Source organism: Saimiri boliviensis, chromosome 5, assembly GCF_048565385.1.
Source record: "Saimiri boliviensis isolate mSaiBol1 chromosome 5, mSaiBol1.pri, whole genome shotgun sequence".
Classification (NCBI taxonomy): Eukaryota; Metazoa; Chordata; class Mammalia; order Primates; family Cebidae; genus Saimiri; species Saimiri boliviensis.
In genome coordinates, this window is record NC_133453.1 from 128872792 (window position 1) to 128888946 (window position 16155).

The window sequence follows — 16155 nt, forward strand, 5'->3', positions numbered from 1 at the left end:
ATTATGGCCGACCACAGACTTGGAGAACCCCAAGAACTGAAGGGAATAAACTGATGACCCCTGAGGCCTTACTCAGCACTATTAAAGGGGCTGAGATCTGGTTTTAGAGCATACATTTCCTTTTAGGGTAGTAGAAGAGCCCTTTGTAAGTACTGAGAATATTTTGGTTTAAGATAAGATTAACTAGTTTACAAGTCAAAGAAATTTATTGGAAGAATGTTGGAATCTCTCAAGGAGTGCAAGGGAGAGCTGCACATCCAGGGAAGGGTCAGAGCCAGACTTGCTTCCAACAGCTTGGCTCTAGGAGGTATTTTTCTCTAGACCCTTGCTGTGAACATCTGACTGACTGGACAAGTGCGATCCCGCCTCTGCTCTGCTGACGCCATGCTAGGCACTGAGGATCAGAGACCTCGTTCCCAGGGCTCCACAAATTTCCAGATTCTTGGGGAATTGACAGAGTTGCTTAGGGCAAGCTTGGCTGCTTGGGTTACCTGTGTATTGAAGACAATTTCCAAAGAGGGGGAAATTAGGGTGAGTCAGGAAGCCCCCCCACCGTCAGGGGCCCGCTGGCTTGTCCCCTTCCTTTGTCCAGTGTGTGTGCATGTGTGTGTATACTCACACGTGCATGTGTCATGTGTACACACTTTTAAGGAGGTCCCCAGTGCACAGATCCGGCCATCCCATACCCAGTCACAAATGAGCTCCCCAGTGGGGACACCCCACAGACTGTCCTCCTCTGCATCCTAAGGTACTTCTGCAAGGACTCTGTTTCCTTAGCAGCCTGAGATGCCCAAATCAGCCTGGTGCAGCCTGAGCATCCACCCTCATGCCATCTCGCACAGAAGCATTCTTTCCTGGGTGCTAAAACCGCCAGATCACCAGGGCCTGGAAACATGGGCAAAAAGCAACAATCTCGTGGGCAAGTCATTGGAGATGGTTATGGGAGATGTCCTCTCTATCCCCAATCCATCAGCTCCGGGGCTTGTGTGCTGTGATCCTGGGTGTTCACCAGGCATGAGCGCAGCACAGTTCCCCGCAAGGCCTGCCACTTCGGCTGATACAGTACCTGGGAGGAGCTGAGAATCCTCTGGCAGCTAGACCCTTGCTTCACTTCATCTGCAGAGAAGTGAGTTCTCTGCAGCCTCAGTTGTTTGGAAGCAGCGTCGTGTGGGATAGAAAGGACTGGGTAAATCTTTGGCTGGTGCGGCTGGCAGAGGCGTGGCAGTCTACAGTGTCTATTCTGGTGATAAGTCACTCTTCTTCTAGAAGGGGCCCAGTGGAATCAGCCTTCACTAGGGAGCTGGCCAGGGTCTAAAGGTGTGATGTTGGTGTGGGTCACTGTGTTGGCAGCAGGACGCCCAGCAGGGCCAGGAGTCGGGCCGTGGAGAGCAGGAGGATGTGTTTTTGAGCCCATTTGGTGCCTTTTCCCTTGGCACCAGGGCCAGTGTGTCTGTAAGTCATTCGAGCAAGTACCAGGCTGTCTGGATAAAGCGAATGGCTGGGTATCCACAGAACAGCCCTTCCTGCCAGCTAGTTTGAATATTCTCTTTTGCTATGAAGGTCTCTGAAGAGCCAGCATGTGGAACGTGAGTCTTTTCGGGCTCTGGTTCCATTTGGACCCATTAATGCTGTTTCTCAAACCTCCTTGTCACTTACTTTCTTTGCGGTTTCTCCTCGGGCGGCTAGGCCCTTAACCGTTTCCACCGAGATGTAGAAACCAGGTCACCTCTGCTGTGCCTGTGGCACCATGAGATGTGCCAGGGTTTGCCCACAGGGAGGATTTCCCTTTTCCATTGTCTGCTCCACAGCAGGATTAGCTCCAGCGAAACCGTGACACTGTCAGGTGTGTGAGGGAAGCTGCGGAGAGCCCGGCTGATGGAGTGTCCAGGATTTTCGGGGTGGGTAAGGCTGCTAACGTCCAGTCTTCACAGGCTTTGTCGGTCATGCCAGAGCTTCTCTGGACTTTAACCTGTGGCCTGAGAAGGATTTTAAGCTGAGAAGGAAAATGATCAGATTTACATTTTAGGTGGAATGTTTTCTGGCAGCGAGTCAGATTAGATGGTTTTAGTCCACCGGTAGAGCCGATGAAGGGTTAAGAGTCGGAGAATTTTTTAAAATACTGAGGCACAAATATTGGCAAAACTGGGTGAACAGAAGAGGAAGAAGAGACTCTGGGATGATGAGGGCTGGAGGGTAACGAGGCCATTTTCTGAAATGGGGAAGAGGAACAGGAACAGATCCCGTGAGGAGCAGAGAGAATTCATTTAAAGCAGGAGCAGGTGTGATGGTGACTAGACTGTGCCATAGTTAGATGGAACCTCTGTCTGAGGGGGCAGTGGGGGTGTGGCTTTCCCTCCTGAAGAGGTGCCTGGTGAGGAAGGGTGTGTTGGCAACCCCACCCCCACCCCACCGAGTGGCCGCTTCCCATGCCTGCCTCTATGCAGACAAATTGGCCTGGGAGCTTCTGTCTGAGACATGGTCCCTGGCAGACCCATCCTGGTCATGTGCTCCTGATCTCTCCCAGGCCTGGAAGTTCTTCCCCAAAGCCAAGGCTGGTTTGAGAGAATCACTCACAATTTCCTGAAACAGTTTTTTCAATCTTTAAAGGAACCCAAGGAGCCAGGTAGAAAGGGGGAAGGTTTCTATGAAAAGAATTGACGGCAGGGAGAACTCCAAACAAAAACCAGAACCCATTGTCCAAGTTAAATTCTTTGTGCCTCTGAGAACTGAAGAGACCTTGAGCTGTGCCTGCTTCCAAGGATGGCCACCTGTAATTTTTCCCAGACAGAAGAGAATGTCCTATCATTAAGGAGGAGTGCACTGTCTTCCCAAGCCACTCAGCCTCTGGTGCAGTGCTGGAGTCCCTGCTCTGTGCCCAAAACCTCCATTGTCACAAAGACTTGTCGGAGAAGCCCTCAGATGACCCCTTTGTCCAAACGTTTTGAATCAGCTTCTCCCCCTGCTCTCTGAAGGAAATGATTAACCACATACTGATAAATTGTCATGAAGTGAGTCTGGCCATCTCAACAAGTGGGAGTTAGCTAGCACAGAGGACCCTGGCCTCGAGTGCTCCCAAGTTGTGTGCTGAGGGGACATCCAGGCTGAGTATTCTCTATTTCCCAGAGCAACCACCCACAGCCCTGTAGGGGAATGGTAATCAAGCACTGTAACTAGGCTAGAGAAAGGAACACCAGCGTGGACATTTTCATCTAAGAACACTTTATACATACTTCCCTCTCTACCCCCTGGAAAGAAAATAGATGCCTTGGTCTTAACTGCTCCATTATAAGGACCACTTCCCAACCACAGTCCAAAAAGTATTATTACAGGGCAATTTTCTGCTCTTTAGATAGGCTCTCCAAAAATAGTAGAAGCTGTGTTTTCTCAGAAGTAAACTGGAACTCGTCTGTCCACCCACTGGAGAGGACATAAAACCCCAGCCTGCTGAAGGATGTAAGGGACTTGCATGTTCTGATAAAAGGAAGAGCTTATGAAAGGAGACAAAAGAGGGACAAATATAAGAATGAGCCAGTGGTTAAAGTTTAGATTCTTTCTGGCATTAGACCTCGAGTTGTCACTGTTCTAAGTTTGGTTCCGTCTTATTCGTCACAGACAGAAGGAAACACATTTCTCTGCCCTTAAGCAGGAGTGACCCAGGATGGCGTTGCCAGTGCGCAGTGGTTGATCTGGCTAAACCCTGATACGTACGTGACATTTGCTTTTGACCCATTTCAGTGATCTCATCTGTAATTCAAATTTGTCCTCATATACTCACTTTATTCACACAGTATCATTTTAAGAACAGTGTTTTATCCCTACCTTTCTGGGTCCTGATTTAACAGCTAATTTTTTAAATGGAGGATGTTAATCATTCTTTTGATGTGTTTTAAGTAGAATGCTTTTGGCTGCAAGTAACAGGTAACCTAATCACAGTGCTTAAATACATAGCGTAATTTCTTCTCATGTGACAGAGAAATCCTGAGGTGGGTGGTTGCTGGCACTGGTACAGTGGCTCCATGATGTTGGGTCTGAGGGATCTGCATGGGTTTCATTTGTTTTTTTTTTTTTTCTTTTATTGGCCTTTTCCTTGTGGTGATAAGATGGCTTCTCAAGCTCTATCCATCACATCTGCATTCTTGGCAAGAGGGAGAAGGAAGAGGCTGGTACCACCGCACTTTCTTTGGAAACTGCCCTGGCAGACTTCTGCGTTCCGTTAGCAATGCTGGGTCCCTAGGCCCTTCGCTTCTCCCACCAAAAACCAGGAAAATGGGTTTCCATGATTGGCTTCGACTAGCTTTCATTCTCTAGCACCTAGGAAATTTCCTGCTCCAAGAGAAGTTGAGATTCTGTTAAGCTAAGGGGAAGAAACAGATTTTGAATAAGTGAACAGTAGTGTCTGGTCTTCAATGGCTAAGGCCAAAAGAAGCCACAAATGAGATCAAGCAGAAATGTTCTCATTTTCTGTCATGATAATGATTTTGATTATTACCCCAATTGTAATAAGTACCAAAAAATGACCTTAATGAAGATGTGAGAATTTGGCAATACATTTCACAAACCTTTGATCCATGGGTTTCATTGACAGGAATCTATTCTAAGGAAACAATTGTAACTGTGTATAAAAAGTTCACTACAAAGATTGCATTATTTACAACAGAAAAAAGAAAGCCCTAACATCCAGTAGTAGGAAATTGGTTAAAGTGCAGTGTATCCTTCAGGGTAATATGTAGCAATTAAGATGTGTAGTAGAGGCTGGGTGCAATGGCTCATGCCTGTAATCTGAGTACCTGGGGAGGCCAAGGCTTGTGGATCACTTGAGGTCAAGAGTTTGAGACCAGCTTGGTCAACATGGTGAAACCCCATCTCTGCTAAAAATACAAAAATTAGCGGGGTTTATAGTGGTGGGCGCCTATAATTCCAGCTACTTGGGAGGCTGCACCAGGAAAATCACTTCAACCCAGGAGACGGAGGTTGCAGTGAGCCAAGATCACACCACTGCACCCTTCCTGCCTGGGCAACAGAGTGAGACTCTTTAAAAAAAAAGTGTAGGAGAAGATCGTATAACTGCATGGAAATATTAATATCATATTGTTCCAAAAGATGCTGTAAAATGAGAAATATAATCTATTTTAAAAGCAATGTAGGTAATGCATGCATATATACAGACAGAAAGATATCAGAAGATTGTGTGGTTCTTATCTTGGATGATGGTATTGCAGGGCAGGGAAGCCCATAAATTGGGGCTCCACCTGTGAGGGTTCTTGGCTTTGCCCTGGAGGGAATTGAGGGGTGAGTCGGTGGTAGAAGAAAACAGCTTTATTGAGGCTGTGTTAACAGCTCTGTGGCTGGTCCTGCAGAGCAGGGCTACGCTGTAGGCCGTGTGTCGAGAGCAGCAGCTACAGGGCAGTTCTGCGGTCACGTTTATACCTACTTTAATTACATGCAAATTAAGGGCCAAGTTATTCAGACATGTCCAGGAAAAAGGTGGTAACTTCCAGGTCATTGCCAGGAAGTGGGCAAACTGTCATGGCTCTGGTGAGCACATTAGACAGTCTTCAGTCTGGTCCAGAGTTGAGTCCTGCCTCCTACCTCAATGAGGCTGTAGGTCTAATTATACATAATAGCTGGGCACGGTGGCTCATGCCTGTAATCCCAGTACTTTGGGAGGTGAGGCAGGCAGATCACCTGAGGTCAGGAGTTCAAGACTGGCTTGGCCAACATGGTGAAGCCCCAGCTCTACTAAAAATACAAAATTAGACGGGCATGGTGGCACATGCCTGTAATCCCATCTACTCTGGAGGCTTAGGCAGAAGAATCACCTGAGCACAGGAGGCGGAGGTTTGCAGTGAGCTGAGACTGCATCACTGCAGTCCAGCCTGGGCGATAGCGTGAGATTCAGTCTCAAAAGGAAAAGAAAAAAAATAATAAAATTTAAAAATATATATATATATAAAATATTATATAATTTGTATATATAATATGTATTATAAATAAGTTACATGTACCTTATGTTACTTAAAAGTTAAGAAACATGTACTTTTGCAGATATCTCCCTCCTCCCACCCTCCATGCTCCAATAGGCCTCTGTGTGTGCTGTTCCTCTCTGTGTCCATGTATTCTCAACATTTAGCTCCTACTTGTAAGTGACAAATGGGATCTAATTAACCTAAAGAGCTTCTTTCTGCACAGCAAAAGAGACTATTAACAGTGTAAATTGACAGCCTACAGAATGGGAGAAAATTTTTGCAAACTATGCATCTGGCGAAGGTCTAGTATCCAGCATCTATAAGGAACTTAAATTTGCAACAACAACAACAACAAAAAATCCATTTAAAAAGTGGGCAATGGATACAGACACACCCTTTTCAAAAGAAGACATATATGCAGCCAACAGTCATATGAAAAAAATATTTTTTTCTAAATTATATTTTCCAAATTTACAAGCGTATATGCTTTTTTTTCTTTTTTAGAATAAGGGGGAAATATTAGAAAATGCAAGACTTGGAGGGTTGGGATTTTTCACGGAAGGACAATGAGTAGGCGTCTGTCGTGGCTGGCGCTTTTCTTCTGCTAGTTGGAGGCTTTGAGAGGAAGTTTCTCTCTGTCATTCTCCTAGGGCCCTCTGGGTTGTTTCCAGTGTTCCATATTTGTAGACAATGCTGGAATTTACATCTTTGATATTGAGGGCCTTCCTCCCCCCACCATATTCTCAGTTATTTCCATAGAGCATTTCCCAGAAGCTGTATCACTGGGTCAGTAGGTATGTTTTTATCACTCAGGAGACATATTTCCAAATTGTTTCTCAGTGGGGCTATACCAACATTACCAGAAATATCTTGCCAGAACAGAGAATATAATTGTCTTTAGGGTTTGCTCGTTTCACAGGCAAACAGTGGTACCTCATTATTTTGATTTGCAATTCCAACAAGGCTGAATGCTCTTTTCCGTAAGTAGTTACTGCATTTGTTATTCCTGAATTTCGCCATTTATCTATTGGGTTTGTCATACTTTTCAGTTTGTACAAATTCTTTCCATACTAAAGAAAATAGTCCTTTTTCTGTTGTACTAGCCTAGCTATAGATATTTTCCCAAAGCTGTTGTTTCCCTTCTGGTTTAGTTTTTTTTGTTTTTTTTTTTTTTTCCTTTTATATTCAAAAGCTTTAAATTGTTATGTAGTGAAGTCTGTCACTTTTGTGGGTTTAAGAAATTTCTTCCAAGTTTAGAAAATTATCCTCCCACCTCTCAAGCAGAAGCTTGATACGTGCTCAGTCTGTTTGCATCCAGGTTTTTTTTTTCCTTCAGGAGCATCCTGATTTTTTTTCTTGCCCTTTTAACTCATCAGTAATTTATCATGCCACAGGTTTGTGGGATTTAAATTCATTTCCCTCAATTTAATAAAGTTAATCATATGTCGAGTAACCTTCCTCATTTATTTTTGATTCTCCCTTAGTCATAAGCTAATTTTTTATAGGAAGGTGAGGCCCATTTCCCACCCATTTGTTCTGTTCCATCATGCATCTACTAATATCACACCTTGAAAAATGATCACTTATTTAAAATGTATCTGATAGAGCTTATCAGTTCGTTTTCATGCTAATGAAGATATACTAAAGATTGGGCAATTTACAAAAGAAAGAGGTTTACTGGATTTACAGTTCCATGTGGCTGGGAAGGCCTCACAGTGGTGGCGGAAGGTGAAAGGCCTTTCTCACATGGCAGCAGACAAGAGAAGAGAGCTCGTGTGGGGAAACTCATTTTTAAAACGATCAGATCTGAGACTTATTCACTATCATGAGAACAGCATGGGAGAGACCCGCCCTGATGATTTAATTACCTCCCACCAGGTTCTTCCCATGACGTGGGAATTGTGGGAGTTACAATTCAAGATGAGATTTGGGTGGGGACACAGAGACAAACCGTATCTTTCCATACCCTCCCAGATCTCATGTCCTCACATTTCAAAACCAGTCATGCCTTCCCAACAGTCTCCCAAAGTCTTAACTCATTTCAGCATTAACTCAAAAGTCCACAGTTGAAGTCTCATCTGAGACAAGGCAAGTCCCTCCCACCTATGAGCCAGTAACATTAAAAACAAATTACTTCTAGGTACAGCAGGGGAACAGGCATTGGGTAAATACACCTGTTCCAAATGGGAGAAATTGAACAAAACTTGCATGGGCTACAGGCCCCGTGTAAGTCTGAAATCCAGCAGAGCAGTCAAATCTTAAAGTTCCAAAATGATCTCCTTTGACTCCATGTCTCACATCCAGGTCATGCTGATGCAAGAGGTGGGCTCCCGTGGTCTTGGGCATCTCCATCCCTGTGGCTTTGCAGGATACAGCCTCCCTCCCGGCTGCTTTCATGGGCTGGCATTGAGCGTCTGCTGCTTTTCCAGGTGCACAGTGTAAGCTGTCAGTGGATCTACCATTCTCGGGTCTGGAGGACGGTGGCCCTCTTCTAATAGCTCCACTCGGCAGTGTCCCAGTGGGGATTCTGTGTGGAGGCTTCAGCCCCATATATCCCTTCTGCACTGCCCTAGCAGAGGTTCTCCGTGAGGGCCCCGCCCCTGCAGCAAACTTCTGCCAGGTCGTGCAGACATTTCCATACATCCTCTGAAATCTAGGCAGAGGTTCCCAAACAGTAATTCTTGACTTATGTGCACCTGCAGGCCCAACACCACATGAAAGCTGCCAAGGCTTTGGGCTTGCACCCTCTGAAGCCACAGCCCGAGCTGTCCATTGGCCACTTTTAGTCACAGCTGGAGCAGCTGGGACACAGGTCACCAAGTCCCTAGACTGCACACAGCATGGGGATCCTGCCAAAGCATGGGGACACAGCCAAACCATATCACAGGGCTTATTATCCTACCTCATTATGTTTTAAGCTTATTGTCTGAAATTTTCTTTTTGATTCTCACCTGTTTGAATGTAAACAAAATCTTTGATAGACTACCAAGTATTTTACATGATTTTTTTTTTCCTAAAATGGATAGGGCTTTGCAAGCCTAGAACTCATTCATTCACTGAACAAATTTATTTGTACTGTTCCTGCTTTTTGCTGGGTGTGGGAGGAGGGCACAAAGAGGAAAGATGTGGACCCTGCCACAAAGGAGTTCATGATAATGATGTTTTCTCCCTAAGAGATTCCCAAAAAGAAAAGGTGAGGAGGGAGGCTTTGTTCATCCCTGCTGGACCTCACGTTTTAAGCAATAAGTAATGTGATTTTCCTCTGCCAGGATTGCAATAGTTAAATATGAAGCCTCCCCAGCCGTGGCTTTGTTGACAGGGCCTGCAACCACAGGCCAGAACAGAAAGACTGACCTTTTCAGCTTACCCTAGGGTACTGAGTTCACCCACATCTGTTATCTGGCAAGGTTTCCCAAAGCAGGTGACTGTTATTGGCATTGTGAAGATACCCAGAGGATAACCTATGCTCAGGAATAAATGAGTTCTCAATAAAACCCAGAGAATTGTTGATAGCCTTGCAACTTGCTAGTTTGTTGCGTGCGTGTGTGTGTGTGTGTGTGTGTGTGTGTGTTGTCAGCAACCACATTTAGCTCTTACTTTGTAATACACACCAGCATTATCACAGGCTGTTCTCTGTTCAAGCAATGAATTTGCTAATTAAAATTGGCCGCCTTGTTAGTGACTATATAAGCTAGTGAGTGATACGATTGCCCCGGGACTTGAAGAATTGTTTTACTATGGAAATATTAAGATACTAACAAAAAGTAGAGAGTATAGTATAATGAATACCCATATACATATCACCTAGATTTAACAGTTGTTTACATTTTACCACATTTCTTCCTCTCTTTTATTGTTGTTGAAGTACTTTAAACTGTAAGTATTAAGACATTTCACTCCTAAATACTTATTCATCTAGGAAAAAAATGACATTTTCCAATGTAATGACATCATTAGAACTTCTAACAAAATTAGTAACTCCTTGATATCATCTAAAATCTAGTCTGCATTTGAATTTCCCCATTTGTCCCCCCAGAAGTCTTAAAGTTGGTCTGTCCAGAACAGGAGCTAATCATAGGCTACATATTATGGTTTACTATTTTATTTCTTAAGCTTTTAAAATCACAACAGTTCTTCGAATTTTTTGAGTGTTTCTAGTTTTCATGACATTGACTTATATAAGAGTTTTTGGAACTTTTCAGTATGGATTATGAAGTTTTCCATGGATGTGTGTATGTGTGTGTGTGTGTGTGTGTGTGTGTGTGTGTGTGTGATATAGCCAAATTTCATTTACCATTTTTGTATTAGTTTTTTTTTTTTTTTTTTTTTTTTTTTTAATGGACTCACTCTGTTGCCCAGGCCAGAGTGCAGCTATGCGGTCTTGGCTCACTGCAACCCTCACCTCCCAGGTTCAAGCGATTTTCCTTCCTTAGTCTTCTGAGTAGCTGGGATTATAGGCACATGCCATTACACCCAGATGATTTTTTGGTATTTTAGTAGAGATGGGGTTTCACCATGTTGGCCAGGCTGGTCTCGAACTCCTGACTTCAGGTGATCTGCCTGCCTCGACCTCCCAATGTGCTGGGATTACAGGCATGAGCCACTGCACCCGGCTGTATTAGTTTAATACATCATTATCAAAGTAGCTTCAGTACCTTAGATACTGGTTCAGATCTGACTTGCCCAGTGCTGTTTACTGGAATATACGTTCCTGTATTCATTTAATAGCAAATAAAATTCTTCTGGATTTGTACAGAATGCATTGACCTAAAAGGGATGCAAAATGAATAAAGGCTGTGAATACCAACCATGAATGAGGTTAATAAAAGCTTTAACAAATATTCTTCATACTCAGTTTGCAGAGAAATTCCAGGAGGTGAAAGAAGCCGCCAAGATAGCCAAAGACAAGACCCAGGAGAAAATCGAGACCTCAAGTAATCATTCCCAAGTAAGACACTTGTCCATACAGTAAATCCTAGTGGGGCTGGTGATGGAGTCTCTTTGTTCCTTGTCACTTCTGTCCAGAAATACGGAATTTCGACAGTAGGTCATTTTGAAGACTTTTTCGCCTATGAGCCTAATCACAGTGACATGTTTTTATGAGACTCTTGAATTTTTTAGGATGTGGTGTACTGTATTTTGGACAGAAAATCGTTGATGAGATTCGAGTTAATGTACGTCCTGGCCCTGGAGTGACATTCTGTGGTCACTGTATTTAAATGCCAGTGACGAGGGCCCATGTCTCTTGGCTGTGCCAGGAGGTGAGTTTCTATGTAGGGCACCTTGTGCCCACAAGAGAGAGACTTAATACCAGACAACCTTTGTGTTCATCTCCAGTTTTAACAGAGGTCAGGTAGGAGATGGTGTTCTAATAGCTCTGTCTTCACACAGGAGAGCTGGCTTGGCCAGGAATTGAATAGTCTGTCTAAAATGTGAGGATTGACTGAAAAGGACCTTTTTTAACCTGAAATCAACACACCTGCCTTCCTGATGTCTAGAGTAGTATATGTGGTGGGGAGGGCGTCCTGACCTAGTGTCGGGGTTATATGTAGAAAGCCAGGGAAGACTGAAGGGCAGGAATAAGTACGATGTGCTAGCAAGATGGCCAGGAGTCTGCCCGGTGTGGGCCGAGGCGTGCTGTGGGAGGAATGGGGATGTGCTTGGAGATACTGTGAAGACCGAAAATTCTTCATTCGTGGGTAGTTTATTATTTATTAGCTATTTGTTTAATTATTCTTGGGTAGTTGGTAGACATTGGAAGTGTTTTGTGACTGTTGATTTGGACTTTTCACCTGAGAGAGTAGGCTTGCTTGCAGATGGTACACAGGCTGGGAGGGACTGAGGGCAGAAAGATTGTCGAGAGGCTGTGAAGGGGAGAGTGGCTGGGCCAGGGAAGCCTGGGGAGAGGGTTGCAAATGAGGACAGGGTGTAGAAAGAGAACCAGGAGGCCTGGGCCATCTTATGCAGTCAAGGTCGATGCTGTAGACTTGACCATCAGCCTCACAGGGGCATAGCTGAAGCCTTGGGTGCACAACGAAGCAATGGAGAGAGGAGGGCAGATGCTAGAGCCCTAGGAAATGGGCCCAGTTAGGAAATGGGAGCCAGCAAAGATAGGGAGGGAGAAATTCCAGTGTCTGTGAACCCCAGGAGGGAACATACCCAACATGTCGGTGCTCAGGAGGGGAGAGAATGCGGAGAGGGACCTTGGGTTTGTGGGAGCTATGGCTGACCCTTGGGACAGGAGATTTGGTGGCTTAAGATGTTTCAAAAAGGCAAAACCTATGTCTGCCTTGAGTTATCTTCCCAATACCTTGTCCTGGCCTCCTCACATTAATATGCCCACATGGACCTATGGAAATGAATGTGAATTCCATTTCAAGTAGACAGGAACTTTCCTGAATCTTTTAAAATAATCTTTAATATGATCTAAGTGATACCATTAATTTTGTATACTAATTGAACAGTCTGTCTAAAGTGTGAGAATTGACTGAAAAGGACCTCTTTTAACCTGAAATCAATACACCCACCTTCCTGATGTCTAGATTAATATATGTGGTGGTGGGGGAATTCTTGATTAATCTCTGAGGATCTATGAAATTCAGCATGTGAAATGGTCCATAGTCTAAATAAAGTTTCTAACATATTATCTTTTTCAGAATACCACATATAACAGTGATATCTTTGAGTTTAATATCTGATCTCAAACTCCTGACCTCAGGTGATCCGCCTGCCTCAGCCTCCCAAAGTGCTGAGATTACAGGCATGAGCCACTGCACCTGGCCCTTTTGGTTTTTTTAAATTAGTAATCAAACAGTTACTTGGCTTTCTGAATCTCTTAGAATATGAACACTTTGATTACATTTTCCAAATAGGTGGATATTTAAACAGCCTAATTACAAAAACACTTAATGTGGGGCTGTTTTGTGACTATAAAAGTACTACATGTTTGTTGTATAAAGGAAAAGTTATCGTACTGTAAAGAAAATAAAAATCCACCTTCTCACCACTTGAAGATACTTTATTATGGTTTTGGTGTGTAACTTTTTTTTTTTTTTTTTTTTTTTTGAGACAGTTTCCCTCTTGTCACCCAGGCTGGAGTACAGGCACAATATCGGCTCATTGCAACCTCCGCCTCCCATGTTCAAGACATTCTCCTGCCTCAGCCTCCCGAGTAGCTGGGATTACAGGAGCCCACCACCATGCCCAGCTAATTTTTTATATTTTTAGTAGAGACGGGGTTTTACTATATTGGCCAGGCTGGTCTCAAACTCCTGACCTTAGGCCATCCACCTGCCTGGGCCTCCCAAAGTGCTAGGACTACAGGCGTGAGCCACTGCACCCAGCCTGGTGTGTATCTTTCTAACGTAGTTTTCCAGTATATATTTTACATTATACCATTTAACCTTATGATTATTCAAAACTGTTTTAATGGCTGGACAGCATTCTAGTGTTTGTATCACAGCTTATTCGGTTAATCTCCTATAATTTGGGGCATCTTATTTCTAAGTTTTCACTAATATAAATAACACTGTGATGAACATTCTTGCATATCTTTGTGCATTTGGTGGTTTCTGCATCAGTTCTTGAAATGGAGATGTTGAGTTAAAGGTATGGACGTTTTTAAGTTTTTGATGCACACCACAAACTTAGCCTGCAGAAATAATACAGTTCTAACTCCCACCTACGGTGAATAAGGCTTTTTCTTCCCACACCCTCATCAGCAAAGCTTTGTTAATTTGACAGATGAAAAGTGTATTATTTCTTTTCCTTTTTTTTTTTTTTGAGACAGAGTCTGGCTCTGTCGCCTAGGCTGGAGTGCAGTGGCATGATCTCAGCTCACTGCAGCCTCTGACACCCAGATTCAAGTGATCCTCCTGCTTCAGCTTCCCCAATAGCTGGGATTACAGGCACGTGCCACCACGCCTGACTAATTTTTGTAACTGTAGTAGAGACAGGGTTTCACCATATTGGCCAAGCTGGTCTTAAACTCTTGACCTCAAGTGATCCCCACCTACTTTGGCCTCCCAGAGTACTAGGATTATAGGCATGAGCCACTGTGCCTGGCCTTCATTTTGTTATTTCTTTTTTTTTTTTTTTGAGATGGAGTTTCGCTCTTGTTATCCAGGCTGGAGTGCAATGGCACGATCTCGGCTCACCGCATCCTCCGCCTCCTGGGTTCAGGCAATTCTCCTGCCTCAGCCTCCTGAGTAGCTGGGATTACAGGCATGCGCCACGATGCCCAGCTGATTTTTTTGTATTTTTAGTAGAGACGGGGTTTCACCATGTTGACCAGGATGGTCTCGATCTCTCGACCTCGTGATCCACCCGCCTCGGCCTCCCAAAGTGCTGGGATTACAGGCTTGAGCCACCACGCCCGGCCCATTTTGTTATTTCTTTACCAATGAGATTAAATTTTTTTTTTTTTTTTTTTTTTTTTTGAGATGGAGTTTCGCTCTTGTTACCCAGGCTGGAGTTTCGCTCTTGTTACCCAGGATGGAGTGCAATGGTGCGATCTCGGCTCACTGCAACCTCCGCCTCCTGGGTTCAAGCAATTCTCCTGCCTCAGTGTCCTGAGTAGCTGGGACTACAGGCACGCGCCACCACGCCCAGCTAATTTTTGTATTTTTAGTAGAGACGGTGTTTCACCATGTTGACCAGGATGGTCTTGACCTCTTGACCTCATGATCCACCTGCCTTGGCCTCCCAAAGTGCTGGGATTATAGGTGTGAGCCACCATGCCCGGCCTGAGATTAAATATTTTTTTATGTTTATTGATTGTATGGTTTTTTTTCTTTTGTAAATATCAATTACCTACCCCTTTTTTAAGTTAAGGTGCTCATTTTTTTGGTATTGATTTTCAAGAGCTTTATTTATTTATTTTTTTGAAACGGAGTTTCGCTCTTGTTACCCAGGCTGGAGTGCAATGGTGCGATCTCGGCTCACCGCAACCTCCACCTCCTGCATTCAGGCAATTCTCCTGCCTCAGCCTCCTGAGTAGCTGGGATTACAGGCACGCACCACCATGCCCAGCTACTTTTTTGTATTTTTAGTAGAGACAGGGTTTCACCATGTTGACCAGGATGGTCTCGATCTCTTGACCTCGTGATCCACCCGCCTCTGCCTCCCAAAGTGCTGGGATTACAGGCTTGAGCCACTGCGCCCGGCCTAAGAGCTTTATTTTTAAACACAAAAAAATTTGAACATATGCAAAGGTAGGCATAATTGTATAATGGTCTTCCTGTACCCATAGGTCTGCTTTAACAATTAGGAAATTATGGCCAGTTGTTTCATCTATCCACCTACTCCTTCCCCCTCCCCCATATTTTAAAGCAAATCCCAGATGTTTCATTTCATCCATAAATATTTGAGTGTATAGCTCTAAAAGATGAGGACTCTAAGAGCTTGTCAACATAGGAAAGATACTAACATTTCTTTTTCTGCTTTTTTTTATTTTGAGACAAAGTTTCGCTCTTGTTGCCCAGGCTGGAGTGCAGTGGCATGATCTCGGCTCACTGCAACCTCCGCCTCCCGAGTTCAAGCGATTCTCTTGCTTCAGCCTCCTGTGTAGCTCGGATTACAGGCATGTGCCACCAGGCCCTGTTAATTTTGTGTTTTTAGTAGAGACGAGGTTTCCCCACCTTAGTCAGCCTGGTCTTGAACTCCTGACCTCAGGCAGTCTGCCTGCCTCAGGCTTCCATAGTGCTGGGATTATAGGCGTGAGCCACCGCGCCTGGCCGACTTTCGTTTTTCATATGTGCTGCTGCATATATTTCCCCCAGGTTTTTGTTTTATTTTAATTTTGCTTATGGCATTTTTTTTTTGAAATTCAGAAATAGAAACTTGGATTTATACACCACTCTCCGCTAGTTTCCTCCTTTGCCCGCGTGCTTATTGGAAGCTAAGTAAGATCTTTCTAAGGTCTTCTATAGCACCAGATGAGATTTCACCTCTCCGTTGTGTGACTTACAGAAAAACCCTTCAGCATATTCGTAGCAACAGTCAGTAGTGAGGGAGCTGGGAAACATCAGGACCTGGTTCTTATTTCTTCAATGAATGTGTTGATCTAACACTCCATAGCCCCAGGATCTTTAAGTGGTCTCTGTTTCTAGTATGTACTTTTTCTCTGTCCTCATTCGCTATTCCTCATTCCTTGTTTCTAACATCCCTCTTTCCTTATGGCTTCTGTCCT

General features: G+C 44.1%; 1 protein-coding gene across 3 annotated transcripts in view; it reads left to right on the forward strand.

Moving 5' to 3' along the window:
- The window catches only part of HOMER2 (homer scaffold protein 2), a 142057-nt gene that overhangs the window by 114733 nt on the left and 11169 nt on the right, over positions 1-16155 (forward strand). For all 3 annotated transcript variants that reach the window (XM_010350139.3, XM_010350150.3, XM_010350143.2), the window contains exon 4: positions 10822-10914. In XM_010350139.3, the coding sequence (XP_010348441.1) occupies positions 10822-10914 (93 nt within the window). The remainder of the gene's footprint in view (positions 1-10821; positions 10915-16155) is intronic.